This window comes from Wyeomyia smithii, chromosome 3 (assembly GCF_029784165.1).
Source record: "Wyeomyia smithii strain HCP4-BCI-WySm-NY-G18 chromosome 3, ASM2978416v1, whole genome shotgun sequence".
Taxonomy (NCBI): Eukaryota; Metazoa; Arthropoda; class Insecta; order Diptera; family Culicidae; genus Wyeomyia; species Wyeomyia smithii.
Window position 1 is genome coordinate 203,562,978 of NC_073696.1, and position 12,755 is coordinate 203,575,732.

Here is a 12,755-nt window from a genome sequence, read left to right on the forward strand (position 1 = left end):
ATGTTGAACAGGCATTGTGTAACTGCTGAAATATAAGCTTCTTGCACGTACCTCTAAACAAAGCGTACCGGTTGATTTGACATAACCATTGTTTGCTAGCAGCTACTGCAGCGTGCAAGAAGCTTATATTTCAGTAGTTATATGATGGCTGTTCAACATTTATTAGACCAGAACGTTTAGAAGCATATTTACTTTACACACTGCACACGTTATATTAAAGATTAGCTCACTTGCATTCATCGATGGCAACCAAGCAATGGATCGCAAGTTCGAATCTCAACAGAAGCCCAGTAAAAGATAGTTTTTGTTGCCTTTTAATACAAATTAAAAAATCACCCATATCATTTCCACAAGTAAAAAACTAATAAAGCTGATAAAAATAATTTTAACAAAAAAATCGAGCTCCATTTTTGCTTTTTTTGTACTTAAAGAGCTGAATTAATATCGATTAAACCTTTTTTAAGCTACTATTCAGCGTGAGCTCCATAAGTATGTTCTAATGCGCGAAACAAAGGTTTGTAAAAACTATTATTAAACAAGCTTCAACAAGCATTTAACAAGAGCATTTCAAGAGCAAATGTTTCGTTGATATTTTATTCGACAGATCGAACACACACAGAACAGTAGCCTAATAAATTTTTTGCGGTGCATCTATTCAATCTAAATATTCAATTGAATTATTCTATTGTTCATGACGCAAACGCAGCCAATTTTTTATATTCACCACAATTTTAGGCATGAGTTGTAAAAGGGCTATTAACATAAGATGGAACATTCTAAAAATTCAGCTGTCAGTCTGCAATTCGCACAGAGAGGACTTTTTCTTAGAACAGAAATAAAACGTCAGTCAGTTCCAGTCTGCAGAAGTGAAGTGCAGAATGCGAAGTATCGTCGTCATTGAAGTGTTCGTATTGAGCTGAGTTAAAGAGGAAAATTTGTGTTTTTTCATTGCTTCGCAAATAAACTTCCTGTAAGGTTTTTTGCTCTTTATTATGTGTATGTTTGGAGTCATTTCGCCTTAGAAAAACTACGCATTTAAATGGTATTTACTAGCGGAAAATGCATCGTCACCGTTCGCTATCAGATCAAGTGCACTGAAAATAAGGAAAAGTTATCAATTGTATTTCCTGGTCCCCATACAATAATCGGAGACCACTTCGGTCGAATCAGAGCAAGGGTGAATAAAAAATGCTAAAGCTCGATGACACAGTTGCAAAAGGTACAAAATCGACGATGAAAAGCTGGTCCCGTTATTAGGGATAACATTAGAATTTGCATTGTGCTGTGTGGATAGGGGAGATTTGAACATCAACCTTCTAGTCACCTGATTCAGTGATTTTGGTCGCTTGTGTGATCGCTGGTTAGTGTTTTTTTTCTCTCTGATGTGTGATAATAAAGACCAATCGTCATAGAAAGTGCAGTGCTGCCAAGGTAAATTGATAATGTGTAGATAATAGGTATGGAGTAATCGTCGCAATCCTAACTCGTTAATTATTGTAACTTATCTTTGTGAGACATCAAAAATTTGAGAACCGTTATTGTCTAGCCAACATATAAGTCCTAGAATTTGATTCAGTTGTCGGTAACGAGTAAAAATCTTGAAACCATTTAGAATATAGTACAAGACAGCGATGACTTAAATATTGTAATAGTAAAATTTCAGCAGTGTCAATAAATTATTACATCAGACCTAGCAAGTATGATAAATTATGGAAAATATTTTAGTAACCTGCCATCATGTAGAATTTAAAGTAGTGTTTTGAGCGGTTAAACAAAGTGATAATTTTGTGAGTGTTTTCTCATAAAAAAGTTCAATGATACCAGATAAGTAAGTCGAGATAAAATGAATTACGTACCTCGGCAACTAGCTGTATTCATATCTGGAAAGGATGTATAGGCAACGCCAAAAAACTCTGATGCGATGTGACGTGGGATGATGATTTTTAACTTTGTGGTAAGGTGGTTAAAGGAAAACACTGTTAAAAAGGACGCATCTTCGTATAGTCGAATGGAATATTATCAGTAACTGCAGCCAGCTGCTTGGCAGAGCCGTTTGCAATTGTCCAAAAAAGAGTGTGTTGAATCTAAAACCGCGATTCAAAAATAATGGGTGCAAAGGATTCAAAGCCATCGTGCATCAGCTACGAGGAGGCAGTAAAAAGAGGTAAGAATCTTACTTTCTTGTTTAGCCTATACCTAAACTTTTTGTTGCATGGCACCATCATTGTAACATGTAATTGTATGGTATGTGACGTTGCTTTTGGTTTTATTATCAAACTGTCATGTTTTGCATGATATTGTGATTCTTTCATAAACATCAATCAGTCATGGCAATCGGGTTCGATTGCCATAGATACAATGTTTTTTTTTCAGATCAGCTGTAGTCTTAAACGATATTTCATGTTGCTTGAAATTTTTTTTTTGCTGATACATGAACCAATTCAGCAACATAACTATTCCAGTATTATTGTAAAAGTATCAAAACCGATATAACTCTGAAATAGATACCGTGAGGCGTCCTAATTCTGCGCACCTCGTACCAAAATGTTAATGCCGTTTAGTAAGAAACGAAACATAAGCAGAAAGTTAACAGTTAATATATAGGAAACCACTTCCAAACTTAATTTTTGAAAATCTGCTTTTAAATGATTTTTTTAACATTTTAATACGAAGTACGCAGAATTAGGAACCGCGCAGAATTAGGGCGCCTTACGGTACATTCTTGACAGCTTTAATTGTTGACTTACGTTGATTTGTTTTCTTATGTTTGTTCATATTTTTAATGAATATGTCACAATAGTAGAATGTGACCCACATTTACACCATATTCTTTCTAGCAGTTGATGTGATCTTTAATAATGCGCTCTGCGTCCTTAATTTTTAACCGTTACCCGAAAATAACGTAAACAATCTTAATAGTTTTAGAAGTATTAATTTAAATGCTGTTTTATTTTTTCTCAGTCTGTTTCTACACTTCTGAATTTTCTATCATAGACATTATTAGCAGTAGCGTAATGTTTACAGTTTTTGTCAGTTCCATTTGATTCTACGTATGTGTGTATCCTACATAGTGTTTACCCCCTCTTTACTTTGTTTGCACGGAAACGAGGGATTTCAAAGTTGGTCGTTCCGATTACGACAAGGGCATATCCAATGCAGTGATATAAACAGTAGTTGTCGTTTTTACACTAACAGTTAGAAGATAGGAAGCTTTGGGGTTTTAGCTAGCTATTATCAAATCTGCCGAATTATTCTTTTATAAAAAATAATTAACGTTACACCTTTCGTGATTGAATTTAAACAGATACATTAATGTATTTATTCAGTGACTCGCTTCTGCGATAACTGATGTCTAGAAAATTACATTATTAATGGTGCTCCCTGCTCCAGTATCACCTAAATCTACTAAAAATATGCAGACGGTTTCAGTGTATGTTCACTTCTAAACAGTAAGGCTAATTAATATCAACCGAATGACGTCTTCTATCCCTGTTTTTGTGGGTTCTAGTTTTAGTTTGGTTGATTTCTCTGCCACAGCAATAATAATTTTATTGTTATTTTCGTAGTTATGTTCACTTGCTTATCATAGTTTATTAAAATGAGCTTTACATGTAAATAAACAGTAGCGTGTTATTGAAAATCGATACTTCGAATTTCGTTCAACGGCAGGGTTAAAAAAATTCGTTTTCTCGAATAAATTGCTCATGCAAAATTTCTGCTCAAGCGGGTTTCGGGAACACGTGCTTTAAGGTGTTTCTTATACCCTCTAATTCGACGTTTTCAAGACACTGTTGAGTATAGAATTTTATCAACTTTTAATGATACCAACAGAATTGAGCTAGCTATCATACCTTGTTAAAGGCAAACATAACCGAAAAAAAGTGAATAACTCTGCAGTAGTTGAATTTTAGCCATATGCATAGAAGGATTTTTGTATCCGTCAATTATTTGAATGTAAAATTTTGGCTGCTGACTGAATTTTATCTGAGACTGCAAGAAATTATACCTTTAACGTTAATCCACTTTCCAGTATGGATTGCGAATTTGCTAAAATTTCATTCGAAAATTTCAATTTCGGTGAACTAATATCAGTTGCAGCACAAAGATAAATAACGAGCATTGTCTGTTAAACGTGCTACACTGGTGTGGCCCCCGAAAACAATGTTCTTCACCATTTGGATATATTTTTGTGCATATTGCAGATTATTCACCAAATTTACCCATTCAGATTAATCTGGCACTTTATCGGGGAGCACTTCATAAAAATGGGATATTATCATTGTTCAAGCTGGAGATTATGTTTGCTTGAATCGCACAAGAACGCGTAATATAAATAATATATGCGGTATCGTAATCTTTTTATGGGTCTACTACGAAAGGCTGAAACTCAAAAGGCTGAAACACGAAAGGCTGAAATTCGAAAGGCTGAAATCACGAAAGGCTGAAAACTACATAAGGCTGAAAACACGAAAGGCTGAAAACACGAAAGGCTGAATCACGAAAAGCTGAAAAATCATAAGGCTGAAATTCACAAAGTTCATTTCTAAAAGAACACTCGCGGCCTACGGCCGACTCGATTGTCCGAGATGTATGCTGTCCTTACTCGCTATCGCTCGTTCGGACTAAACTAGGGGATCACCCCTACGAGTCAATAGACCTAGGAAAACGAACGAACCTATACAGAGGTGATTTCTGCGGGGGGGCTGCCCCCCCGCAGTGGCCGGCGCTTCCGACGGCGAGTCGCCGGCGCACACTCGCGGCCTTCGGCCGTCTCGTCCCGAATCATCTAGGAAACGTGTACAAGAGTCAAGTGTGTATAGATTCAAATGTTGCCGAAAATTAATTTTCCATTGCACAAACCAATTAATACTCAAACATTGAACTCTGTCACCTTATAAAGGTTTGTTATCCATGTGTCCGAATTTTTCAACGATTATGATTCAAAAGTTTCAGCCTTTCATGTTTCAGCCTTTCGTTCATTCGGCCTTTTGTGGTTTCAGCCTTTCGTTATGAAACATACTTTTCAGCCTTTCGAGTTTCAGCCTTTCGGGTTTCAGCCTTTCGGGTTTCAGCCTTTTGAGTTTCAGCCTTTCGTTACTAACCCCTTTTTATTGATAAGAAATGACAATAAGAGTTGAGATAAGCTGTTTGCAAAAATATTTGGCGTTTAGTGATTATTTCTAGTGCTGTTAATGAACTGTTACTGGTTGTATGGGCGAGTGATGATTGTTTTTCACATATATAATTCACCGTTCATTGTAATCGTTCATTGAATGAATTGAAATCGCAGTTGAATACACCTGAAAAATATAGCTAACGGGTGACAACTGCAATTTTTGAATTTGTATTTACTACTGTCAAAAAAGGTAGATGTACTGAGAGAAAAACTGATTTATTTCTTATGAAGACATTTTTATTATCAACGAAAATTAATTAGGCCGTTACAAATTTCATTCTCATTTTATGTCACCTCCCCCCCCTCCCCCTTCAAAAATGTTGAAATTTCCAAGGGGAAGAAAAAAAATCAAATCGTTTTGTTAAGAGGTTATATACCTTTTTAAGTTTTCAAAAAACCGAAAAAAATTATTGCATTATCTTGGAATACAACTACTTGAGAACATTTTCACAAATTTTCATAAAGTTCTGAGCAATAGGAAGAAAGTTAGAGAGATTTGCAGCGCGCCTCGCCACGGCCGCATAAGCTAAACTAGAAACTTTACACGCGATTATCTCGGAATAGTGTTTTCCGAAAAAAGACTTTGCCGTGATCCTGATTGCGGGAAAACTACTGAACCGATTTTCTCATCTTTTTTTTAAAATTTTCGTTATTAAATTTGCCGGTCCTTGAACGATCGCTTTTTGCAACATACAGTTACATTTTGCCGCAAAAAAATTTTTAATGCAATTTTTAGCGCTCAAAACGTGCATTTTTTGGGAAAAACGTTCCCGTTTGCACTGAAAACAAAATACTCATAAAAGCGATCGTTCAAGGACCCGGCACACTTCTAAACTAATGAAATAATATGAGTGTTTTGATTTCGGTAGACCCGCTGAGTCTCTATCAGGATCACCGCAAGCCTCTGCAAAAAAATAGCGTTTCGGGGAAACGGCCATTACTCCAGTAATAATTGGTATATCTCAAAATCAAACGTATTTTTTTGTTGTTGATAAACTGTACTTTCAGAAAAATACCACTTTGATGCAATGAAAATGGTGCTATGCACTTAAAAATAAATTCAAACTTTCCTCATTTTTCTCGACCAAAAAGGTATATAACCCCTTAATATTACATATTGGTTGTTCGACAGCGTATATGCTCAACTTAGCAACAAATAAACCCAGTGACATTGAGAGTGTTGTCAAAAGGCAAGCTAAATGATTTATAATAATAATAATGTATTATTTTTCAACATTAATTTGCACGCAAGTTCCAAACGTCGTAACTTGCATACAACTTTTTATGAAAAATGTGTCTCTTTTTTCTTCTCGGTGTTATTTATTATTTGCCCTCCCCTTGGCTAACTTTAATAGGCTTGGACATACAAACTTTCCAAAATTTGTATCAGCCTTAATGAACATTTGAGAAAGGTCCGTAACCGGCTTTCGTACGAAGCTTTTCTATAATGTTGAAACAAAAGCGTTGTACGGCCTATACGACGACTTTTCGAATGCATCTGTTGATTGTACCAATCAACTGTTTGCAGATTTTGGATCTCTAGTTATTTTTGTGCACCAAGAAATATCCCAAGGAAATTCCCGAATGGACGACACTGAGGCAGATTCGTCGTGTTGCGTATATTGGGTACAAATGGGGTCGAATGGTTGTTCAGGAACGTTTGTGTTCATTACCATAATGTGATGATACTTTATCTGGCCAAAACTCATACCTTCTATCGGCATAGTGTTTGTGAAGAAATGAGTTTGAGCTTGAGCTTGATTGATTACTGCCGGTTGCCAATCCGTTACTGACCAGGATCAACCGGAATTGCACATCGAATTATCAATTATTGCTTTAGTTTTAGCTCTTCGATGTGCATCCACAATGATCCCTGCAAGTTGATCAGTACAGCCGATCCAAAACGAAGATCAAAGGAAGGAAGAAAAGTTAGTTCGATACTTGTTGCTAATAGAGGCCGGATATTAGGGTGGGACAAAAAAAAGCTCCTATGTACTTTCCGTGTTCCATTCCACGTGGACACAAAAAATCATCATTTTAGACCCTCCGTCCCCCCTAGTGGACAAGCGTGGACAATGTCCTAAACCCCACCCCTCCTACCTCTTTGTCCACGTGGACATCATTCTTACAAAGAAGAGTTGAATAACGTTTTTCTGTGGTTTATTTATTGGTTATAATGCAGAATTGATCTCAAATTAGTATCTAACTAGCTGACCCGGCAAACTTCGTCTCGCCCATTTTTGTGTTATATTAAATAATTTTAAACATTTCAAATTCATTGATTCCTTGCGACTTGTTCATAGTCTGCAAATGCACGATGAATCGGCCATAGAATATGATCAAAGGCAAATCGTTTGAAATGATTGGTTTTATCGGAATGACGATATCCTCGACTTTTGGGTTCTGTACATCACATCTCTTATGTAAATATTAGGGTGGGGGAAAGTGATCGATTTTCCTGAACTAAGTTTTTCTGGTTCCTTTTGGGGCCCCAAACAACCCTAAACTTACCGAATGTCGATTGGTTTTGTCTCCGCTTGGCGCATTGCATTTCAAATTTGTATGAAAATTTATATGGGAAAACCTACTTTTTCGCATTTACTTTCCTAGAGAGCTCAATGATGCTCTGATAATGCACTACGATTTGATAAAGTATAGTATTTTAGATGCCTAACAACTTTGCAGAAGACACTGAAGAGCTAGGATGTCCCTAAGAAGAGCTATAGCTGTTCAAAGTTGAGTAAGTCTATTTAAATGCAGAAAATCTTGTTTTCTGCCAACATTACCAATGTACCGGCGTCAGTAGGATTCCCATCAGAAGTAACCTGTCGTAAAGAGTTTATACACTCAGCTGGATCAAGCTAACAAATTCAGGTCACTATTCTAGGTGTAGGTAAAAGCTACAACGTGTTTCAGAGGTTACTTCTGATGAAAATCTGACTGACGCCGGTACACTGACAGTGTTGGCAGAAAAAATGATTTGCAACATAAATTTCGACATAATCAACTTTGAACAGCTCTAGTATTTTTTGTGACACCCTAACTCTTTAGTGTCTTCGGCCAAGTTGTTAGGCATCAAAAAACCTACCATTTGAAGTCATAAAACCTATGGTTTGGGCCATTTTGAGCTCTTTAGAATGGAAAATGCAGAAAAGTTGGTTTTTCCATACAAATCTCCATATAAATTTGAATTGCAATGCGCCAAGCGAAGAAAAAACCAATCGATTTCCGATAAATTTAGGATTGTTTGGGGTCTCAAATATAACAAAAGAAACTTGGATCTGGCTTTCTGCTATCAAGTTTCGTTTTTTTCATATAACGATTCCCCACCCTAGTAAATATCCATATTGAGTGGTATTCGATCATTTTCAGCTGTTTTTTCTGGCATCAATCTGATTCCGGAAATACCCATATTGGGTGATATTTAGTCATTTTGTTGTTTTCCAGAAACTGAAAGTGGTTATCTTTGAATTCAAAATAAGGATAAATGCTCGGCTTCTATGCATCATCTCGATTACGGAAATATTCATATTAAGTAAGATTCGGTCATTTTCGGCTGTTTTCCAGAAACCGGAAGTTGCCATCTTACAATTCAAAATGTTGTCTGAGGTCGACTTGTGGCCTTAGTGCACCAATACGATTCCGGGAATACTCATATTAGAAACCAGAAGTTTCCATCCTTAATTTATAAATGGCGTCTAGAGTCGAGTTTTGGCCCCTTTGCCGATCCTTGTAGGCTGTTTTCCGGAGAAATTTCTGTGTATGGGAGACCTGCCTCCCCTTCCAGAGTTCGGAGGAGTATCGAACCACCGTAGAAGCTATGTTTGATTTGTATAAGAGCCCTCCCATCCAGAATGGTAGGGGTATTGAACCACCATTAAAATATTTTTGCCTCCAAAATCCTCCACATGCTTAATTTGTTTCCATTTACTCGATTATTTCTGGGGTTGTGAAAAAATTTGAGTTTCATTTGTAGGAAATCCCACCCTTACAGAAGAAGGAGGGGTTTCAAATTATGGATATATTTGTTACACCTAAAAATATTCACCAGCCAAATTTGTTCCATTTACTTGGTTAGTTCTCGAGATGTGAAGAAATTTTAGTTTAATTTGTTTGGAACCCCTTACCTCCAGAAGAGGGAGGGGTGTCAAAGCATAATGGACATATTTGTTACCCCTGAAGACATCCATATGCCAAATTTGGTTCCATTTGCTTGGTCAGTTTTCGAGATGTGCAGAAATTTGTGTTTCATCTGTATGGGACCCCTCCCTTCCAGAAGAGGGAGGGGTCTCGAACTATCTTAGTTACCTTCCTCGGCCCCTAAAACCCCTATATACAAATTTTCACGCCGATCGGTTCAGTAGTTTCCAAGCCTATATGGATCAGACAAACAGAGCTGCATTTTTATATGTTTAGACAGTTCAACCGATCGCCGTGACGGTAGCCACCAGTTGAGCGTACTTTTATTTGCATCCTTATTTTCGGTGGTAGCTTTTAAAGAATGATTTCAAAATAACTGTCGAGAGTCACCTGTTTCAAATTGCTGTCATATTATTGTTGTTCATTGCGCCTTCTGCAATCTCATTTCATTGTTCTATGGAAATTCTATTTTCGTGAATTTTACCATTTTTCTTTGAATTTCCCGAGTTTTCTCACCGTAACGTTTTGCTTTGGACAAAGACGAACACAACAAACAAAGCCAGCTCAAATCAGACGCTCCGTTGTAAAGTTATGGGCGGTCGCACATATGTAACTTTATTTTATATATAAGAGAAGATAACCTAATAAAGCAACTAAAAATCGGAAAAAAATACCAAACTCATACAAACAAATATGTGAACTTCAATTTGAAATGCATAACAACTCTAGTAAATGTAGCTTGAAACATCTAAAAACACGTTTTTCAAATAAAAAAGAAGAATTTTAAATTCAGTTTAAAATGCTTGAAAAACGACTTTAGAAGGCAAGAAAAAGTCAACTATAGAAATAATGGGTTAGGACGCTTAAATTAGATAGAGAGAGTTAAAATAAAATTTAATCATAAATTAATAAAAAAGTGCTGAAAAATGCTTCTTAGGTAAAAAGAAACAGAAGAAAAAAAATTGTTTGAAATAATGTTAAAATTTCCTCTGAAAAAAAAAAAAACGAATAAACCCAACAAACGTTTCTAAATGAAAGAATTATGCTAAAACTGGATCCATAGATGCATCAGACTAAAGACAAAAGTGATGCTTAATTGAGCTTGAAAATGCCTCAAAGAGTATGATAAAAAACAAATGAACCACCCTAATGAAAATCTAGTTTGAGATAACTAATGAACATTAACATAATTTTCATTTGCTTTGGAACGAGTTGTGGGTCATTTTAGTAGCCAGTTCTAAAATATTCCATATAAAGCCTTCGGTTGCCCAGAAAACGGCCATGTTACGGAAGGTCGATTTTCGGTCATTCGAGATGCGAGATCTCGACTTTTATGCATTTTTTAGGACATTTGGCATCGAAAACAAAATTTCGATTTTCTCAATTTGATGTACTCCTCCCTTAGTCGATTTTCGAGGTTCGAAAAATCACAACTTTGAGCGCTTCGAGGCACCCCTAAATCATGTCCGATTGAGCTGGAATTTCGCACAGATGATTTTTTTGGGCCAATGAACAAAATGTACATGGCTGCTTTGCGAAGTTCGACACGACTCTTTTCGCTGCCACCCTAATATAGGTATATCGCGATTCTAATTCTATCGGTTGCGAGAGAGCGACTACGCGCGCATTTCCCAAGTAACAATATCAGTTTTACGATGCACTTGAAGAAGTTTTGATTGCTTGTCCTTTGAAACAGTGTATAAATCTTATTATTCCCACAAACTGCTACAAATCAGCCGTAAAATCCTCATATGATCGAGGAGGCCCATACTAGAGAAGGCGCTCGAGAATAGTTCCTAAAGTTCGCATAAAACTCTATATTTTTATCGATATGTACTCATAATAGCATTTAGGAGTTACTCAGAGCCATGAAAAAAACTATAACAAATTGCGAGAGTTTTATAAATTAGGTTTGCGATCCTTTTTTGGCTAATTTCGCTTGGAACAGAATTTATTTATTATTTACATAGAGCAATTTATGAAACAAACCCGATCGATCTACTCCTTCTTCAAAATGAATGTCATCGTAGTCGTTAAATAAAGTAGGTATGAGAATTTTTAATTGCCGAGTTCAGTTTATACGTGTTATGTGGAAAAAAGTTTGTTATTTTCAACGCGCCATGATATTACTGCCAAATAAACAATTTATTTAGAAAATAAGAAAAATATCTGAATTTTCGTTGAGTTCAGGATTGCTAGACTATTGAAAATTTTACTAAACTTTGTGTTTCACTACTAAACTACCAAAATTATTAGTAGCATTGAGAATCACGGTCTTTTATTACCGTTTAATTACAAATGGCTATTATTTTGACGGAGTCAATCACAGTCAGTTCGCCATATTTGTCGATGGTTTTATATTAATCCCTCATGAGACGGCTTCCAACTAAAACTTCTTGTGTAAGATTAATAATATTTTTTTAGCATCTCGATAAGCTGCTATTTACTTATTGCATTCTCGGAGAAGAATACTTGCGCTTGAATAAAACACGTTTGAACTTTTCAAGACAAACAAATTTTATCTTGGATAGCTCCCTTTCCCTTGTTTGTTTACAGTCAAGCATCGAGCTGATTATGAGCTCGAACGGATGGAGATATGACCTGATACTGAAGTGAAAGACAATCCAGTGCCACCTCCAACGAAACGCAAGCTATCAATGCTCACAAGCAATAATAATTTAGTGAAGGATTTCAACAACGTTCACAAGCAAATGGTGGTGACACCGGAAGAATTACTCATAGGAATGATTGCTGCATCCAAGCCCATGGTTAATTGCTTAAATTTCTTGTTCCTTTTACATGTTTTTAATTTATCAAATCGGTTATAGGCTAGGGCCTTAAAACATGAATGGGCAAAATGAAAAAATGCAACATAATGCACGAAGCAGGGGCATAAATATCATTTTTTGATGTTTATTTTCAACAAAAGTAAACACGCTTAAATGATTTGATTTAAAATAATGTAGGTTGACTTGACTTAAGAAGTTCGTTGCTTGAATGAGCTGAAAAATGTTTGTTTATTTTAGATTCTTTTCTTTCATGAAGGTTTTCTCTTTCATGAGACAAAATGGGCTTAAGAAAAAATTTTGGGTACATTTTCAAGATAGATTCATCTTAAAGATAAGTACCATAAAACTATCGTAAAACTCTCATGAAGTTTTACGGAAGTTTCTCATAGGTATTTTAAAAGGGATATTAAGTAGGTTTCAAAACCGCTCCTCAGGTTCATTAGACTTATTGATGAAAAAGTTTTATGGAGGACTCTTTAAGTGTTCTTTAATTACTGTTGGAAACTGTTGATAAATAAAAACCACAAGTTCTTAGAAAACCTTGTGATAAAACTCGATATATTCAGTAATGTTTTGATAAAACTACCATAAAGTATAAATAAAACTAAATCGCATCAGGATTGTTACTTGGGCCATCTACCCAACCTAAC

At 35.9% G+C, this 12,755-nt stretch overlaps 1 protein-coding gene across 9 annotated transcripts in view; it reads left to right on the plus strand.

The window, feature by feature from the left end:
• The first annotated feature begins 856 nt into the window (after positions 1–856).
• LOC129727779 (ubiquitin carboxyl-terminal hydrolase 32) overlaps positions 857–12,755 on the plus strand; it is a 30,410-nt gene continuing 18,511 nt past the window's right edge. For 2 of the 9 annotated variants that reach the window (XM_055685953.1, XM_055685952.1), the window contains exon 1: positions 862–2,164. In XM_055685953.1, the coding sequence (XP_055541928.1) occupies positions 2,107–2,164 (58 nt within the window). In that variant the 5' untranslated portion in view covers positions 862–2,106. Of the gene's footprint in view, positions 2,165–12,755 lie in introns of all 9 variants that reach the window. The other 7 variants (XM_055685949.1, XM_055685944.1, XM_055685947.1 and 4 more) reach the window with 7 other exon arrangements.